The 21,032-nt window shown below is 45.2% G+C and overlaps 1 protein-coding gene across 1 annotated transcript in view; it reads left to right on the top strand.

Moving 5' to 3' along the window:
- Positions 1-20,702, top strand: part of LOC147669064 (uncharacterized) — a 29,333-nt gene extending 8,631 nt beyond the window's left edge. Inside the window, 1 exon segment of the mRNA XM_086948254.1 lies at positions 18,740-20,702. Within this exon segment, the coding sequence (XP_086804380.1) occupies positions 18,740-20,702 (1,963 nt within the window).
- Positions 20,703-21,032: the final 330 nt, after the last annotated feature.

Below are 21,032 nucleotides of genomic sequence, written 5' to 3'. Positions count from 1 at the left end.
GTAGTCCCTAACGCCCTTTCACTCGCAGGAAAGAGGTATGAACTGCACATTAGAAGTAGTACATCTAATGCACTCAGAACTGACCACCAACCAAAATGTAACTATTCACTTTTATGCGTAGTACAGTTTATGCATAAATGTATAGGTCTGTCTCGCATTGCAGGATGTTTACCTGGTGTACTGACAACATGTCCATTGGTCATCTGTATGTCCTGATTCGTATCCCTGTCCTGCCAGTCTTTGAAAAGTCTTGGTCAATTTTCATATCTTTAAGTACTTACAGTAGTGTAATTATAACCAATTCTGAGAATCAGTGGTAGTATCCCCACGGTCTCTGCCTTATGTGACATGTCCAGTGAATGGGAAGCAATCTCACTTTATTCTTTAAAGACTTTGATAGTCAGTCCATTACTACCCGGGGATTTACCCAGCCATAATCTTAATAACCTCGGTTTCAGATTTTGAGTGTGGATGTATAAATGCTTGATGGTTTTCATTTTCCGGACTGGCCCCTTTGATCTTATCCAGGTAGACCTCAGAAGAGGCAGACTGTGATGAGTAGAGCTTGATGAAATATATGGAGAGGTGAACAGAATATTGTGGGCCTCTTAGATTACCTGCAGAATCCTTAAGTTCGATGTCACGTATAGGTAGTCTTTCCTGTTTTCAGTTTCTATTTTTGGTAAATTCTGGTCGTGTTTTTTCAGTGTTTTCAATACCTTAAAAAATAGTGGTTATACATTTTCGTGCCATCAAAAACAACAGAAACAGTGTTTTTCCTGTGTTTATGAAATATTAGTGCATGTGTATAGACAGCGTGTGTAAAGGGTATATAAGGTCTAAATACATTTTTACAAATCAAACTAATTGTAGTACACCATACAATACTTCTTTAGTGAGTCTTTGGTCATGCACACTCTTTCCATCCTATGTAAACGTTTATCTGTGAAAAAGCCCTCTAGAATTGGCACTTGTGATGGGCAACACCAAAACAGCCAGTACACAATTTGATAACTCTGGCCAATGACAGCTTTCCATGCCAATACTGCAGCACCTGAAGATTGTCATTCTCTAGGACATGTTCTGCAACATATGCGTTGAATTGGGCATATATGCCCTCACTTATTGATGCGGTCAAAAATGAAGCAGTACTTTTCAAAGTCTGGAAAAAATACAGAAGGGATCGAGAACTAGTGCAGAATACCTCAGTGAGGCTTCATTAACTTATTTCAATGCATCATTGCAAGCCATTTTCCATAGACTGTAAAATAAAATTTCCTGAATTGCTCCTCAACATTTCTTTGCTTACCAAGGTGCAAGAATTTTAACAAGGAGCAGGTTGCAGTGTCAAAGTCACTAAAAGTGTCTCCCAGCCTACTCTCAAGGAGATGTTTCACATCTACACCAATTACTCGGAACACTTGCTAGACAAGGGTATTTTCAGACACTAGTATTTTGATTATGTCCACTACAGCAGTCCTGTTTTTCTGAAAAAACCTAAACATGCAGTAGACTGTATTTGTTTTACATCACTATCAATATGTGACCAAAGATCATAACATTTCTTGCATTTGGCATCATCACTAAGCAAAGATTCTATAAATGGTCACCACATAGACACAATAGCATTCACAGCCTTTAAGACTGAGAACCACCGGCTGAATGACACAGTTAGGATGACTCTTTGTTTGCATTTTAGTTCCTGGGAATAACGAAACAGTGCGCCAGAATGGACTACAAAGTCAATAGAATTCTTCATTAACTCTGAAGATTGTAAAGATGCTTTCAGCATAACATCTAGAAAGTGACAAGGATCTCTTACAGGGAAGCGCTTCAACCCAGGTATCAGTTTTAGTAGGTAATCATAGAACTTTTTCATATACGTAGCTGAACTACTGCAAATACAAACAATATCACTCCAATTTTTATTGAACTTGGTAGGAACTTTTTTGCAGCAGCATTCCTTATTTACCAAACGTCTGGTGTCTTGTTTTCATTACAATCTCAGATGCTTGGTGACAACACTTTTCACATATACCTGTCACTACACCTTGCATTGAATGTTTAAAGCCTGGGGTGTTTGGCATTTCACCTACAATCAATACTGACTCCCTAGAAAAGGGGGCTGATGTATCAAAGGATTTCAGCCATTCTCTATCTGTGGGTAAATGTGAAGGTGCATATTGGGAAAGATTATTATGAAACCAGCCATTTTACCTATCAGTGAAATCAAATGTAGCCAACATATCAAATATGATTTTGATATTTCCTGATCCTCTACAGTTTATAAAATAACTAAATAAGACCTAAAACATACTTCTAAACACTTCATCTTTAGAATAAAGACCACAAAAATTAAAAAAGCAGAAGGAAGAAACTATTTTACTGACATCCCTAAACAACAAAACTCAAGCAGAATAATGTTAGCCCAGTATTTCGTGCTGCTGCCTTGTATAACAAAGTTATATTGTATTGCCCCCTTCAGGAAGAAATAAAATGATTCTTTCATTCATATTTTCCTTTCTTTGAATGGCACTTAGTTTCTGGTTGTGAAGGTGTTTTTTCAATGTTTATATGTTTACACTGGTGATGGCTATTTTCCTTTGGGTTTGGTTTTTTCAGTTATTATAGGTTTAAACCTAAAACCAGATAGCCTACGTATATGGTATGTTGAACTGCTTAAGGGCTTCTGACGGCTCCTCCGCATCTCTGTATAGTGTAATTGTAGAATATTTACTCAGGAACTTAAAGTTAACCTCCCAATTCACTGTACCTCTGAGTTCCATCTATAATTTATTATTCAGTCCTTGGCGCTGCCTCACTAATGCTGAAATTAACCTAAGGGTGTTTTTACTGTTGATGCATTCTTTTTAACTGTGTTACTTCTGACTTGCTTTTTAATTTTCACTCGTACTTTTTTTATGTGCCACGCCTAGTAGGGAGAAGAGGGAAGGGCTGCTTACTTTGAGTTGTGAGTCTGCTCTGGATCTCACCGGGGGTACTCTACCCCTGGTCTGCCGCGGCTTGTGCCGATTGAGCGGAGTGCGCTGTGAAGTATCCTCCAGCATTTCCGTTTATATCCCAGCACTCCTACTTCTGGCGCAGTGTGGTGCAGCTGGAGCGTTTGAGTCTTGCCAGCGCACACACTACATATGTGCATGCTTAACGGGCGCACAGCGGACGCGCGCCACTGGCGCTCTAAAGGCAAGCCCGTCTGTGCCCGTTCGTGCCCGTCCACTCCTGTACCCCTGGTTCATCCGACAAGTATATTGGGGGGTATTCTTCAGAGGAGTTGATGGAATTTAGAGACTTGGTAGACACCGATTGTCTTCATTCCATAGCGGTTGCGGGTGGGCGAGGAGACTGCAGGAACTGTGGCTTCATGTTTACACCAGTAATGGAAGTAATGGAAAGTGGGGAAGCAGTGAGAGTTGCTGATACCCCCTACTCTGCCTCTCCCTAAATTGTAGATCAGTAAGTAAACATTGTGCAGAAATATTTCACCTACTCACGGACCAAAAACCAGCTGGGCTATTTTTGGTCGAGACCTGGCTTAATGAGCTGTCTGCCCCGGATATACTGGATGCATTACCACTTTTGTCTTGGTTGCAGACTTGCCGGTCCTCACGCTGAACACAGAGGAATGTGTACAGCTAGTTAAGGCTTGCCGTCTGTAACGCTGAACCTGTATAGCTGGTTAAACTAGCGCACCGATTCTTCTGCTCACAAGTATTTTGTTCATCACCAATTGGGCAGATCTATATTTCAATGCGAAAACGGTCAGAGGGGACCGCAATGTTTGCTATTTCTGTCCCGCTGTTTCCGCCACCAACGCTGGTGCACAGGACTACACTTCCCAGCACTCTGCTGTTGGTGCTCGCAAACCACGTCATCAGGAAGTGCCAGGAGGCGCTTCCTAAGCAGACCAGGGCTCCCGCAGTGCAGGACGCGCGCGGGCAAAGCCCGGGCCAAGGGCCAGCCCACCCGTGCCTGTCAGGGACTGTCAGAGACTGGACTGGGCCACCCCCCTAATGTTTAACCATTGTTATTTGCGTGGTAGGCTAACTACTTGCGCTAAATTCTGCTCCGAGGGTGGGGGTCTTAGCAGTTGCTAATTTGATCCTTGTATATTTCTTCTTTTGCATCTGTAACGCTGAGAGTTTTAGATAAAAATTATGAGTAAGTGTAAGGGCCCGGCTGCCACGCTGGATGCCTTTATTATTAGAGCAGAATCACTATTGAATCATGAAATACAATTAGCAGAACGGCGTCTATCCCTTGACCCTGTAAATCCTTCTACAAACAGGTTATTGTGTTCTCCAAAACCCATAGATAAACTGCAAACAATTCCGCTGAGTCCCACAATAATGACACTCGGTTATCTAATACTCCCACTATCTCCCCACGAGTAGTGCAAGATGCTACAAGTAGTCCATCTAGTCCTGCTATGACATCCAGGCTACGAAAACAAAGATCGCTCGTGGGAAATAAGGGGCAAGAACAACGGTTATGCAAGAAAGCTAATCCTGCTGTGAGGAATTCAAAGGTGAAGAAAGCTGGGGGGATAGTCAGAGTGAAAAAGCCAGACCGCAATTTAGAAGCCCAAATTATATTAAAAAATTCATTGAGTACCCGGACCGAGGTAGGCTATGTCCCACAACTCGCAAATAGAGAAAATAGTTGGAAGGCTAGAGCAAACAATAAAATTGTCCATAGAATCTGAGATTAAGCCAACTATCCAGTAGGGAGGCCCCCCAAGTACAAATACAACCGCAATTGCAATCACAGGTGGAGGGTTGGGCCCCCTATGGTAAGGATGCAATATGTAGTAGGGGCAGTGTGCCTAAAGATGCGCCTCTGTCAAATCCTAACAACTCAGTATATAATAGAGAGGGGCATATCGAGGGCGGGCTGCAGAGTATCTATGGAACTGAAGGGAGTTTGACAAATAGACCACAAATACAAGTAGACTCCCAATAGACCCGGTAGTCACTCTGGTAAGACAGTAATACACAGTCCAAAAGCCACAGATTTAATACCCAATAAGGAGGTCTTACAGTTACCCCCAGCATCATGCCCTTATGTATTGGTGTTAGCTGGAGTCCCTGCCTTAAGAAGAGAGCAAAAAGAAACTTGGTCCAACTTATGGAATAAAGTAGTGGATTGGCTATTGAAATTCAAACGTTTCCATCCACTAAATACTGAAGATATTCTTATGGTCTGTAGAGTAGGGTGGCTTTGTGAATCGGCAAAGAATATAAGAGGAGACTGTATGGTGATACATTTTAGACGCCCCCAGTTGGTTAGGAACATATTAAATGTCCGTGAGGAGAGCTCGCTTAACCCCTTCAATGCGGGTGACGGAACCATTCCGTCATCCGTCACGGTTGAGCTGTGCTGATGACTGAATGGTTCCGTCACGACCACACCCGCGATTGGAATGTTCAGCACAGCGCTGAAATTCCGGCCACAGGCAAAGTGTTAAAAATACTTATATTTGTACCCTCCTATTAGGTTACTTCTATAGACCACACGAAAGATACCAAGGGTCTTATCTAATTCTATCAGTGGTTGGAACCTATTTATGGTATCCCAAGTCACATATACCAAGAGGTTATATAAGAAGTTGTAAAGGAGAGGAGAAAAGAGCGAGAGTTTAAAGATAAGGGAAAAGTGTACCCATCAGCCCACATAGTAGCGGAACTTCATCATCTGGGTTGTTGTTGACAGCTGGTATCCGATAAGCTCTTCCACAGGAAAACCTCTTGGTATATATAGAATTAGATAAGACCCTTGGTATCTTTCGTGTGGTATGTTGTCTAGTTGGGGGACAAGATACAAGCAGGTCTATAAATACAGACTCCCCTAGGGCCCTCCCTAATCTTTTGTTTTCTGTACTTCTATAGAACGTCAACTGGAAATAGTATTAATAAAGTGGATACATCCGTTTTACTCTCAAACAGACTCGAAGGACTATCGTCCTTGGATGATCTAGAATGACTACATAGAGTAAATATCCCTGTAATACCTCGGGCAAATTTCCCTGTGGCCCTTCGACAACTTGTAAACGACAGGGTGTTACAATGTTTAGGACAAATGAATTATTCAGGCAGAGGGGAGTGGAGCCCGCTTCGATTGCACAGCCTTCTTGTTCAAAGTTACACTTAGATCACTGCCTGTATAACAAAAATCTAACTGTACAGAATGAGAACATGGGACTTGGGCAACATTCAATTATAGAATTGAGTAAGAACCTTGAAGTGCAGCTTATCTCCTGGAACATAGCAGGGCTAAATAGGAATTTAACTGATATGGTATGGAATAAATATATAGAACAGAGTGATATTTTTCTCCTACAGGAGACTTGGTTACGTGAAACCCCCCCATAGAGTGGGCTTTAAGACGTTTAGTGTGGACGCTAGCCCATCAGAAAGGGGCAGGCCATCGGGGGGGTGTGGTAATATGGATAAGAATTACACTCGAAATTGATATCGTTCTATTGCACACACCATCACATGACTTGGTGGGTTTAAAAATGGTTACTCGAGATGGTAAAGATCTATATTTAATTAACTTCTATAATAAGCCAAGTCGTGCCAACAAAGAATCGTTAGTAATAGAGCAGTTAGACTCTTTTTGAGATGTTTTAGGGTCTAAGCCAAGGATAATTATAGGCGGCGACTTCAATTGCAATTTTGAACCTATAATAGGTTTCAATAACCTTTTTGATGAACAAGATATGGCAAACAATATTCCGGCTTTGTAAAGTAACAGGGAGGTAAAGTATACTGTAGCAGTATCTCAAATTTTGAAGTTCATAACAGGTCATGACTTGAGAGCATGTAATGGGCGCTTGCCTTCGGATAGCCCAAATGCACACACATTCTGTAGAGGCAGCTCGCGGAGCAATATAGACTATATACTGGTTTCAATAGAGTTCTGTTTATATGTTCTAGAACTTAAAATCGACTCCAGAACTGAGTGACCATCGGCCCTTACAGCTGATGCTAACATCGCAACTATTTTTTATCTACCTCAGTGGGCGAAAGAGGAAACTGCATCACTGAGGATGAGCTTATAATAAGCAATAATAGATGAGCTGTAAAGTGGCCCTATATTGTAGGTAATACCCAACCTATGACAAATATTTATAGTACCATCGCTGAGATCATTACACCCTTTTTATATTTACCAGTAGAAAAAATACCAGTACTCCATTTACATAATACATTGATAAATGCCCTTACTCCGATTATAAGTCACATACCTAAAGAGAGGAACAGAAATGGTAATGGGCAGAACGATATGAGAAATTCCTGGTATAGCAAAGATTGCCAGGTAGCTAAGACCAAATTAATCCAGGCAATCAAAAGTAATAATACATTAGTAGTAAGGGAAAAGAGATATAATTACAAGAGATCACTTGCAAAAGCGAAAAAAGACTGGGATGAAGATACTTGGACAGATTTAATAAATGCAGCTATGTCCAAAGACCAGGCAGGCTTTTGGAGATTAATAGTGAAAGGGAACAAAACAGGTAGGTCTATTAAAGACCTATTCCTAGATGAGTGCAAAAACAACAGTTGATGGACAGAATGCAAAACAATGTCATACATTCACCCCAGTACAGAGATCTGGGCCTAAATCCATCGTTTTTTTGCTCACCACACCACCCCAGTTCAGACATGGCCATATGCAAATCAGCCTTTACCCAGTGCCTCATGGGAACAGTCCAGCCCGAACTGCCAAGCCAGGTCTTCCCTGGACCGGAATCAAGCATCCTAGGACCGGTTTCTGGCTATCAGCCGTCTTCAGCCAGGATAGCTTGACTCCAGTGGCATGGAGAGCACAGGACTCGCGTCTGAGCATACCCGTCCCACTCGGGGTGACAAATGCAAAAACAACAGTTGATGGACAGAATGCAGAACGATGTCATACAATCACCCAAGTACAGAGATCTGGGCTTAAATCCATAGTTTTTTTGCTCACCACTCCACCCCAGTTCAGACATGGCCATATGCAAATCAGCCTTGACCCTGTGCCTCATGGGAACAGTCCAGCCCGAACTGCCAGGGTCAAGACTGATTTGCATAAGGCTGGGTTCAAACTGGAATGGCATGGTGAGCAAAAAAACGATGGATTTAGGCCCAGATCTTTGTACTGGGGTGAATGTATGACATTGTTCTGCCTTCTGTCCATCAACTGCTTTTGCATATTCCTAGATGAGAACACATGGGTCGAACATTTTTCTCGTCTATACTCCGATACAAATTGGGACCAGTTGGTCATAACTAAAGATTTGGAGCTTGCCGCAAAGGCTGCCAATATGCACTTTAGCCTGAAAGAAACAAAGGCAATTGAGGCTGTTAAACCGGGTAAAGCCCCGGGACCTGACTAAATTCCAGGCAATCTACTGAAACATGACTCTGATGTTTGGGGACCATATGTACATTTTTTGTGTAATTCAATAGTTGCAGGCACACCGATACCTGAAACGTGGACGTGGAAAGTGCAGAGATTGTGATGATTTTTAAGAAGGGTAATCGACATGACCCAGCAAATTATCGCCCTATTAGTTTAATTGATATTTTACAAAAAGTTTTTGCCAGGCATATTTTAATTAGATTAACTGAGTGGATAGAAGAGACCAAAGTTCTGTCAAAATATCAGGCAGGGTTTAGAATTAAAACCAGCACGATTGATCAAGTTTTTAGATTTATATGTATGTGCTGGAAATACATTAACGTAAGGAAAGGCAGTTTATATATTGCCTTCGTAGATTTAAAGGCAGCATTCGATCTGGTACCCCGGTACCTATTGTGGAATTCGTTGAAATGCTTAGGGGTGCCAGTTGAATTATTTGTACAATTAATTAGGCTCCACAAAGGGAACTTTGCTGAAGTAAGATGGGGGCCTAGGGGAGAACTCACTAAGGCAATACCAGTGAGAAGGGGCGTACGCAAGGGGTGCGCATTGGCACCCAAGCTCTTCTCACTGTATGTAAATGATATCCCAAAATACCTGAGAAGTTGTAAAAATGACTCTCCAAAGTTGGGGGGCGAAGTAGTACCAGCATTATTATTTGCTGATGATACCATCTTAATTTCACAAACCCCAAAGGGACTGCAATGCCTAGTGGATTCCTTTTATACATATTGTACTATGAAAGGCCTTGAAATCAATTCTAGCAAAACCAAATACATGTCTATAAATCCACATAAATCTTATAAGAAGAATTTAGTATTAAAAAATCAAAAACTAGAACACGTGTAAAGTGTTAATTATCTAGGGATAACATTGGATACTAAATTGTCTTGGAGGCCGCAATTGGAAAAGAATAGAATAATTTTGCTCCAAAATTCATCGCTTATCTTCAAAAAATACGGGGCTAGTGCTTGAAAAGCAGTCTCCCCTGTACTGGAGGTTTTTAAATATAAAGCCCAATCAGCCTCCCTTTATGGAGTGGAAAAATAGGGGCCTTATTGTAAAAACAATTTTGAACTGGGAGAAAATAATTTCATTCGGAAACTATTAAGTATCCCTATCAGAACACCTCTAATACCAGTTGTCATGGATCTTAATATTAAACGCACTGATCACCATGCACTATTAAGACCTCTTATTTTGCGTGAGGATATGGTCAACTCCAGAGCTCTTACACTATTGAGAGGGCCTAGAAGAGATTATGAAGTTTGATCAAAGTAAGGATATCCCATTATTGGGAGGATCCACTTCAGCGGACTAAGGTCTGCAAGAAATTATTAACCCCTTCCACGCCAGCTCGTCATGGTGTAGCCTCCTCGCACGCTGATGACGAGCCCAGCTCGTCATGTAACATAGGTTTTTTTAAATCTCAGCATAGGTGCTGAATTCATACAGCGCGCATGAGGTTAAAATCTTCTTTCTGGACCTACATTAATGATAGTGTGCTACATGGTTCCTTCGTGGGGTCTCTAACATTAAGATTTTTAGCTTTTAAAGATGTAGCGCAGTTCGAACCCTTTTTAGATGAGGTGTGTCCCCAGCTAGCTAAATCCCTGTTTATGAAATTTAGATACGGGGTCCTTCAGACAAACGTTAATAAATCCAGATGGGGCAAAAATCATTATGGTAATAGTTGCGATTGGTGCACTTTATGTACAAAAGAGGCTCAGGAAAATGACTTACATATACTATTTTTCTGTCCCTTGTATGACATTGCTAGGAAAAAATGGATTAGGCCACTTTGTAAAAACTTGAATGTTAGGCGTTGTAGTGAGGCTGAACGTATATTGAAGACAGGCACGTCACAAATAGTCGTCTTCAGTGTAAGCAGGTTCCTATTTAATGTGCATCTTATGAGAAATAAAGTTGGATTTTGGATTGAAGCTTTAGTTGCTAAGGGTCCAAGTGACATTCATAAATATCGCTTAAAAATCCCTGCATTCGCACTTTAGCAAAAATGCCTGCTTGGTCTGCGTGGTCGTCGGCGTGGTGGCCACCCTGTCTGGGGGAAGTTCCTGCTCCCTGCCGCGAGGCCAGGAACCTTGGCGTGTGGCTGGATAAGGACCTCACCTTTGGCCCACAGGTCGGTCGGGTGGCAGGGATATGCTTCAGTGTTCTGAGAGCCCTTAGGAAAGTATTAGATCTGCTTCCCATTTCTGCTCGTAAGACGCTGGTGCATGCCTTGGTCACCTCCCGACTTGATTATGGGAACCTGCTCTATTTGGGGGCCACAGGCAGGGTTATGGGCCGCCTGCAGGTTCTTCAAAATGCGGCAGCGCGGCTGGTTCTCAGACTCCCTAGGAGGTCATCCGCCAAACCAGCTTTACGGGCCCTCCATTGGCTCCCCATTGAGAGGAGAGTGGAGTTTAAGGCCCTTGCCACTTGTCATCGTATCTTGAACGGCAAAGCACCTCTTCCGCTCCAGAGCCTAGTATCCCATTATGAGCCTGCACGCAGTCTTCGGTCCTCGCAGACCGGGCTGTTAAAAGTCCCAAGAATATTCAAAGCTCGTATGGGAGGTAGATCCTTCAGATACCTTGCTCCCAAGCGCTGGAATAATCTTCCGCTGGAACTTCGGCTTGAACCTTCCGAAGTCCAGTTCAGAAAAAAACTTAAAACGCACCATTTCAGCAGATAGCTTGGTTGGGAGGAGGGGGGACAGCCACTCCACTTGTCATAGCGCGGGGACACGCCAGTGGCGTAACCAGGCGCTTCATAAATGTCCATTAATAATAATAATAATAATTATTAGGGAATTGTGTTTCTCTTTTGTTCGGTAATAATATATATTTTTTATCAGCTATTATTTAATTAAAATTTACCGAAACACTCAGTATTGAATGTATGTTTGGACAAAAAGTTTATGATTTTGAAATTTTCTTTTCTTAAATGCCTAGCTTTTGTACGGTCTTTTAAATATTTATTGATGTAGTTAGGTTTTATTGGCGTATTTGGATTGGATCATGTAAACTGCCACCGACTTAAAATGCCCTACCACGTCATTCTGTAACTGTTAGATTTATTTTTTAATATACATCTTTTATGATTGAAATTAACCGAAATAAAGATTTGAAACTGAAACGGATGCATTACCTGAAGGCTATGTTATTCTTCGGGTGGATAGATTCGGGCAGAGGGGTGGGGGCCTTGCCGTCCTAATTAAGAAAGAATTTAAGCTAAAAGTGCCTAAACTGCCAATGGCCAGCTGTGAAGCCGTTTTTTTCAATTTGAGTATTACCAGTGTTAGATCCATTGTATATCTTCTTATTTACAGACCCCCTGGTCCACCTAGAGCCTTTATTGATGAGCTCTTGGCAACCCAGCCCGCCTACGCTATACACTACCCCAACTTCATCCTTTTGGGTGATTTGAATTTTCATTTTAAAAATAAAGGAAGTAAAGAACCTGCAAAGTTGACCCAAGGACTTTTGGCACTGGGTTTGAACCAATTGGTCCAAACTCCAACGCATAATAGGGGTCACACTCTGGAAATATCTTTACTAATTGTGCAAAGGTTGAAGCTCTAATTCCGGTCCCTATAGTTTGGTTTGACCACTATATTCTCCCTTTTAGGTTTATGTTTCCTAGAAAGGTTCTCTGTAAGAAGGGAGAGTAGTCTGAGCTCAGAATGGTGCAGGAATGGGGCGCTTTACCCCAGGATACTTTTGAGGAGAAACTGGTCTCTAGCAGCCCTTACTTAGGGGCCAAAATGGAGATGGCAAATCCTTGATTCCCCTGAAACCATGCAAAAGCACACTTATGACTGCATCTGCAAAATGGTTTTCAGAAGAGTTAGCGCAGCTGAAAACGGGTTGCAAACGCCTTGAACGCCAGTGGAGGAAGAACTACCTGGAGGAAAATAGGCAGATCTATCTATCGGCGTTGAAGTTCTATCACTTACAGATTAGGAGAGTGCGCAGGGAATTTTATATGGAGCAGATTGAGTTAGCGAAAACTTCCACTAAGACAATCTTTCACGTAGTCAAACAACTATCCTCTTTAGAACGTGTGCCAGCAGCACTTCCTGCGTCTACGGATCACTGCAATAAGGTTGGGAACTTCTTTCGGGGCAAGATAGATGAGATTAATGCCACCTTTCCAGAATGCAGTAGGAAATTTGTTCCTGTCCCTGGTGCAGTTGATCATGGGCCCGAGGATAGGTTTGTCTTTTATCCTCCTGTGGAAAGTGAGATCCTGCATTGGACGTGGTTAAATCAGGGTCCCCTTTGGACCCAGTTCTCCCTATATTTTTACGATTAGGGAAGGAGGCTATTGCTCCGGTTTTTACTGCATTACTGATTATGTCTTTTAGCTTGAGCAGGTACCCAGCAATTGGACACCTGCCATGGTGGTACCTTTGCTGAAGAAACCTTCTTTAGACTCCGCCATTCCATAAAATTTAAGACCAATCTCTCTTCTCCCCTTTATTGCAAAAATTGCGTCAAAATATCTAAACCGCCAACTGTCTGTGTTCTTGGAAGAAAGCTGGGTCCTCCACGACACCCAGTCTGGCTTTAGGCCACTTCATAGAATGGAATCGGCCCTGCTTCTGGCTGTGGAAGCCTTGTGAACTGCAGCCGATGAAGGAAGGACCGCTGCAATGATCCTACTTGAGCTGAGTGCTGCGTTCGACACTGTCTCCCACGGTCTGTCATTGCAGAGGCTGAGGGAGGCTGGGGTCAGCAGCGGTATTTGGGAGTGGTTGAAAAATGTCCTGCAGAACAGATCATTCCAGGTTATACAACATCCTTTCATATCTAGAGTCTGCCCTTTGTCACAGAGGGTGCCGCAGGGTTCGGCCATTAGCCCGACCCTAATTAATATCTACATGCGCCCCCTGGCAGATATTTGTTGTATCTATCTATACATTGGTACATTCCGCCCACCCCTACCCTGCCTCCTTCCTTGGTATAACCAACTGAAGCTCACCTTAGAATGTTTGGGACGGCGATGATTACTGGCTAGCTGGAGAGTGGATGGTCAATAAAGTGATTGCTGGAGCATTCCTGTGTCAGTCATCCTTTCCTGCATCACCTCCTCATTTCAATACTGGCGACGACCACTGCAAAGGGGGCAGTGTTGACCATCTCCCCTCTGTGTACTCTCTCCATTCCATCTCTCCACCTGTGATTCCTTTTGTTCCTGAGGAGCTCCATGCCTGTCCATCCTTGTATTCTACCGGACTGTTAAGCCAGTTTTCAACTTTGCTGTTTGCTGTAGTATTCCCTGGCCAGTAAATCCATTGCCTACGTTTTTCTCCTCCCAAGACCTTTGAGGTATGTGACCGCTGTTTTTCCGGAATTGCCTGCCTGTGCATCCCGCCATCTGCCGCATTCTCCTGCTGTCCCTCTCCTCTCAATTCACATCAGCTCCGTACCATCTTTAGCGTGAGGAGATCGCCTCTCGGGTCTCGTGGCGTAGCTGGGGGGGGGAGCTAGGGGGGGGGGCGGTCCGGCACTGTAGGCCCGTTGCGGCCGCGGTGGCCGTTATAATTTATTTGGGATTGGGAACGAACGAACACAGTGTTCCCACTCCCCAAATAAATTATAAAGGCGGACGCGGCCGCAACGGGCCTCCAGTGCCGCGGCCCAGTAGACAGTTAAAGTGCAAAGCCGGCCGCACTTCAGCCTGCACTCGGACCTTCTGACCTGCTGCTCTCGTTAAATGCAGGCTACACATGACAGTGCACACAAACGCGGGACTTACTTTTTTGCAATTTAATTGAAAGCACTGGAGCGTCCGCCTGCAACAACAGTGCTTTCAATTAAATTGCCATTGCCAAAAACTAAGTCCCGCGTTGTGTGCACTGTCCAGCCTGCAGTTACCCAAAGCAGGTCAGGAGTGCAGGCTGCAGCGCGGCTTAAGTCCCACTCCCGCTGCGTTAGTGTGTCGCTGTCCACACCTACAGAGCAAGCTTTTTCGGTTTGGAGATTTCCAGACTTCAGACATCCAAAGAGGGAAGGCTGGAAGAGGGGCCTGCTGCTTTACTCACAGGCATACAGACACCATTTTTTTTCCATCTTGTTAATGATTGCATTCTTTAACCACTAACAAAGGGGCGGGGCACAAACTTGTGGAGGACAGGGAGGACATACAATTTCATAGTCTCGCACCTCGGATGAATAGGTGCGTAGCTTTGGTGATTGTCTGTGTCATAGTCACCTACATTTTTACCCACAATGAATAGTGTGTTAAAGCTGCTAAATTGGTAACTAAAGCTTCCTCTGTAATGACGTTTGTAGGAAGGTGGATACCTGACTATGGTTACCCCAGATTTTTTGCCTTGTGTTTAGCTGGTTTTCGACTTAGTTGGCCTGGGATCCTGCTATTCAGGGCCCCAGGCTATCTGCTCTCTCTTTAAAATGGACTCCATGTACCCTAGGTGCATAAACTAATTGGCTTGGGTCACCTTATCAGCCCCTGTACAGTGCACTATAGGTGCCCAGGGCATAGGTGCATCCAAGGCCTACCAGGGGCTGCAGCATATCTTTTGCCACCCCTGGCTGGCTATCCAAACTGACACAACTGGCTGATCACTCAGCTGGGGCAAGGTCGTGTAATCACCCCTGGCTTAGATATAGTATACCTATATCTACACTTAAAACTGGACACATATATACCTTTAAGTCACTCCTATGGCAGGCCTTAACAATCCTGGAGGCAGAGTGCTTGGTTTTATGTGAGATGGTGCTCTAGCATGAGCTGAGCCTGTCTGCAGCTGTCGGGACCAACTCCCTTAGCTGTTCCGGGATATTGCCATACCATATACTCTTAAGTGCATTATAATCCATCGCAGGTATGTGCTAACTTTGGTTTGGCTTTATCAAAACATGTCGTGTAAGGTGTCATACGCTTTGGAATACTGCCCCCTCGTCAGTCCTGGCGACGGGGGTAGCATTCCACCCTTCTAGAGGGTGAAAGACATGTTACTTTGCTAAAACGCGGTCGATTTTAAAAGAGCCTCAGCATCACGAAATGGACGCTTCTGCCACAGACACAAGTCTGACCTCCTACTGCTGACCGAAACTTGGCAGGGAAGGCCTGGACAAAGGGTTTCCTGTCACAGGGAGGTTTCACACCACCCCAGACAGGAGATAGTGGATTGTAGCAGGGAGGTTTGAAAGAAACTAGACACTGCCTGGGGAGCACAAGGCTTCCCCTTGCGTAATCCAGTCAAACCGGTTCTGGGACACACCAGCCCCAGTCCTGGCGCGAAGCTGGACAAAGGGAAAGGGGTGTAACCACCCCTCTCCCTGGTCCCACCCATAGGAGGGACCTAGCAGGTAATCTAACCCACAGATTTGGTATAAGAGTGGGAGCGGTGCCAGCGCACATCAGATTATCCTGACTGAAACTTTGATACAGAACTCTGGACCCTTCGACATCCCACTCAACGTGGAAGACTGAAGAATCTCCCTTTTGGTCAAGGAGTGACCACCCTGTGCAAACAGGCACCATCCAGCGCATCACTGTTTGCTTTGTTGCAGTTCCCACCAAAACTCGAGCGACAGAGATCAACAAGAACCAGCTTTCCTGCCTTCCAACAGCCCGATCCACAGTCCCAGCAAATCTGAGACCCGTGGAGGCGACCTGAAGCGTGGGGCCGGCCATCTTGGAAAAACCACAAAGTGCTGACCGTGCAGCTCCCGAGGCCTCCTCGAGGCTGTGCAACGGGGTTTGAGAAGCCCCAGCCCTGAGCAGCTTTTGCACCAAAGCTACCCCCTCCACACTCTCAGAGTGCTGCGTGGGGCCCTTCTGCATTTTGCTGCTCAACGCGTTGGTCCGGTCGCCTGCCCGTTGGCTAGTGGCCCCAGTACCGACGAACCTTTGAATTTGCTCTGCCAGTCCGGTTGCTCTGGACTGGCCCTCGCTCCCCTGAAAAGGAGCACCTGCTCTGACCATTCTGGTCTGAGCAAGAAGCGATCTTTGAATCCTGCGTGGGTTGCGCTTGCCAAGGTTTGTTTGCTCCAATCCGGAAGCTGACACCGCCGACAGCGAGAGCCTTCGTGGGACAGCTCGTGATCCACTCCTGGACATCCTCGGTGCCCCAGAGTCCACGTGGCAGCGGAGACTAGCTTCACGACAACCACCTGATTGCGCCCGCCATTGCCTGGTTCCTTACCGGTTCCACCCTGGTCACTGCTGAGTGACCCAGACTCTGTCCCCTCTGCTTTCAGGTACTCTACATCTTCGATCCACCCTTGGATCCAACCGGACACTTCCCTCCTAGACGCCTGCAGCATCTTCATCTCCACGCACCATCAGACTGCGTGACGAAACCAGACACACTTTGGCACCTATGCACCCGCTTCCTGTGGGTGAGGTAACTCGTGAACGCCGTTGTTCCTACACTGGTACACATCTCTAGTGTCTAAGTCTAAAGTTTGGTAATTCTAGTCCAGTCGGAAGACTCCTAAAACAGTAACTGTGTAACTTTTACGCACCATTGACTTTGCATTGGTGCATGCGTGTGCTTTAAGCGCTGCACCCGAGTCCCGCGGGCTTTTCCCGACTTCACTATTGCTAGTCCCGAATAGCCCCAGCGATTCCCAAGGCCTCAGGCCTTACCACTGTTCGAGTAGTGATACTTATACCACTATTTTAGTATATGGTTTGAGTGGCCCCTGGGCCTCATCCATAATTGTGCAACTTTCATATGTTTTACTGTGCTTTTGTTTAAACGCTTGTGCTTCTAGACTCATAAAGAGTATAGAGGATTATTCTGAGAATAAATACATATATTTTTATAATATATAACTTGTGTGGTGTCCTTTCATTTGATATTACAGGATTGTGATTGGTAAAACAGCTGGCTTCACATGCCCTCTTGAGTTAAGCCTTTAAGGCCGCTTAGTCCATGCTACCCTTAGGATAGCTTGCCTATAAGGTTGACTTACAACCATCACCATAAGGGATTGTTTGGACTGATACAAGGTGCCCCCAGAATTGGAGACATCATATATCAGGCCAACTTCTCACATTGGTGTGCAGCGGTGCGGATTTGAGCTTGCTGTTGTTTTACCATTGCAATCTTTTTTATCAAATTGAAAGATCACATTAAGTACTTAGGTACATATAAACAAAGCTTACATATTTAAGTTCTACTGAACTTAGTAGTTGTAGATCAAAGGGCTTAGCGCACCCTACCTACAACTCACTAGCAAGGTACAGTAGGAAAACACTTAGTGTAGGTAAGTGCACCACTTACACCTCACTAGCAGTCATGTCTGGCACAGGTGAAGCTTCAGGCTCTCAACCTGTGTTGGTTGACCTTACCAAGGCAACTTCCAGCTATGACAAATTCAGCCATAAGGGACTTGAGTGCCTTGTGCACTGCAAGAGGGCTGAAAAAGGGTCACAACCCTACCATTCCCATCCTGATAGCCATCCTGGAGAAGGATGATCTTGAGAAAGCTAGTGTAGCTCCCTTCGGGTCAGGAGATGGAGTGAATCCCCCAGAGAATGAGAACACCCCCCCAGATGTAGAAGATGAGGATGTGGACCCTGAATCAGATAGTGAAATGTCAAATCATGATCAAGGGGAAACCCAGGTACAAGTGGGGAGGCATAGCCAAGCCAACTTGGACCTACATGGAAATGGAGAGGGCCAGCACCTCCCCAGAGTACATAACAGAATAGTTCCAGGCAATAGAAGAGTGAGATCTCCCTCAAGGGATTCTCACATTTCTAGTACCTCAAGAGAATCTCAGAGGGGAATGACCCCCCCCCCCCCCCCCCCGAGAAAAGAGCATCAGGCCAGGATGAGAGCTGTACAACTCCAGATAGAGAGGGAAGAGTTAGCCCTGGCCCAAGCTAAACGTGCTTTAGCAAGGGAACAAAAATTATGTGGATTAGATTCCATTGGTGGCAGCAACATTATCCCTAGAGATAAGGACAGGTCCTATGATACTAGAAACCTGACAAAGATTGTGGCCCCCTACAAGGAAGGGGATGACATCCACAAATGGATGACTGCTTTGGAGAGAGCCTGCATGGTACAGCAGGTTCCTCAAGAACAGTGGGCTGCAATTTTATGGTACTCCTTTTCTGAGAAAGGGAGGGATAGGCTCCTCGCAGTTAGACCTGAGGATGCCAAAAACTACTCTGTCCTGAAGAGTGCTCTTATTGAAGGGTTTGGCCTAACCACTGAGCAATACAGGTTGTTGTTCAGAGATACCCAAAAATCTCAGACTCAGGACTGGACTGATTTTGTAGATTGTGCTACTAAGGCTCTGGAAGGTTGGCTCAATGGCAGCAAAGTACATGACTACACAGGATTGTATAATTTGATTACGAGGGAACAGATCCGAAGTAATTGTCAGAACCAGCTTTTGCACCAGCACCTGGTGGACTCAGATTTGACCTCTCCACGAGAATTGGGTAAGAGGGCAGACAAATGGGTCAGAACCAGGATTAGGCCTAAGAATCAGAGTAATAACCAAAAGAAGGCTACTTCCAAGGCTCAAGATGAGGGTGGGGATAAATCAAAAGACAAGTCTCCCAAAGGGCCCCAAAACTCCAAGGATGGGGGTGGGTCCCAGAACAACTCATCCACTCAGAAGAAACCTTACTGCCATGCCTGTAAACAGACTGGCCACTGGAAAACAGACAACTGTTGTCCAAAGAATAGTAACAAAGAAAATATACCTCCAAGTAATACTACAACACCTCCTGTTACTGTCAGCAGTAATCCCCCAGGTGGTGGGAGCACCCCCAAGAATTTGGCTGGGTTTACTTTTGGTGCACAGGTGGATTCTGGCCTAACCAGGTCCCCTAACTTAGCTACTCTTGTTTGTGAAAATGGCATGGGGTTTGCCAACTTCACTGCTTGCTTAAACACTTTGAGCAAGTACAGACAGGAGCCCCTCATCAATGGCTTGAAAGTTGAGGCCTTTAGAGACACAGGGGCTAGCATCACCATGGTGGCTGAGTGTCTAGTCCCCTCAAGGCAGCTTTTACCTGGTGCCACATACCAGGTGACAAACATTGATGGAATAGAAACCAATCATCCCATGGCAGTAGTCAATCTTAGCTGGGGAGGTGTCACTGGCCCAAAGAGAGTGGCAGTGTCAGCAAACTTGCCTGTAGATTGCCTACTTGGTAATGATTTGGAAATCTCAGCCTGGGCTGAGGTTGAACAGCAAACCCATTCTAGAATGGTAAATCTCCATGGAAAGGTTAGTGGGGCTGTGATGGCTACAGCCCCAATCCAAGATGTCCTTCCTGAAAAGGTGGGTAGGGCTGAGCAAATCTCAGCCCCATCTTTAGCTAACTCCCTTCCTGAAAAGATTAGCAGGGCTGTGATGGTAACAGCCCATACCCAAACTGAGTCCCTTCCTGAAAAGGTTGGTGGGGCTGTGATGGCCACAGCCCAAACTCAAACTGATTCATGTGTTGTGAAGCCCGAAACGATGGATCACTCCACACAAACAGAGAGCATTGAGGAGGAAGAGAAATCTCCCTCCCACCAGACTTTAGGAAAGGATCAGCCTCCTCAGGGAACTGATCTTACCCCTGATGAAGGAACTGCCCCAGAGGTGGTTGGGCCTAGCCTGACAGAGCCTCTGATGGCAGTGGACCCTTCTCAGGTGGGACCCAGTCTGGAGCAGGTAACCTGCCCCTCTCTAACCTGCCTCAGTCAGCCCAGAGCTACAGAGGCCAAGGAAGTCAGTGAGCCCCAAAGGGCCCCCTGTCAAATAAAGCACCCCCATCAGCAGATTAGGGGCACCAAAACTAGCAGCCCTAATAAGGTGAAAACTTAAAAAACTTCTGAGGGAGCCCCCTTAAAAGTAGTTAGGGACCTCCCACAGATGGATTCTGTTAGGCACAGCCAAACCTGGGACTCCAAGGCCCCAAACCTGAACTGTCCCTCCAGTAAGCCAACAAAAGGGACCCAGCCTCCAGCTTTAGGTAGCCAGAGGTTGACCCTGAGAGCACAGTGCAACTCAGTCAAGGAAAGAAAGGCACACACGGTGGAAGATGATTGGAGGAAGCTGAGCCCTACATTAGTGGAGCCTCACTTCAGTACTCCATCTCAACCCCAGCCTTTTACTTTGCAAAAACACACCACAGGTAGTGATTCCCTTTGGTGGAGACCCTCTGATACCCCTAGGGTGAGGGATTGCTTAGTTGACCATGAGGCAGGTGGTAACCATGCTAGTGCAGGTACTTCCTTATATGGCCACTCAGGCAATATAGGCTTACCTGGTCAAGGATAGCCTTATCTCCTTTCGTTTGGGGGGGGGGGGGGGTTTGTAGGAAGGTGGATACCTGACTATAGTTACCCCAGATTTTTTGCCTTGTGTTTAGCTGGTTTTCGACTTAGCCTAGGGCCCTGAATAGCAGGATCCCAGGCCAACTATCTGCTCTCTCTTTAAAATGGACTCCGTGTACCCTAGGTGCATAAACTAATTGGCTTGGGTCACCTTATCAGCCCCTGTACAGTGCACTATAGGTGCCCAGGGCATAGGTGCATCCAAGGCCTACCAGGGGCTGCAGCATATCTTTTGCCACCCCTGGCTGGCTATCCAAACTGACACAACTGGCTG

Source organism: Lissotriton vulgaris, unplaced genomic scaffold (genome assembly GCF_964263255.1).
Source record: "Lissotriton vulgaris unplaced genomic scaffold, aLisVul1.2 SCAFFOLD_1082, whole genome shotgun sequence".
Lineage (NCBI taxonomy): Eukaryota > Metazoa > Chordata > Amphibia > Caudata > Salamandridae > Lissotriton > Lissotriton vulgaris.
This window is presented reverse-complemented; position numbering and strand designations above follow the sequence as displayed.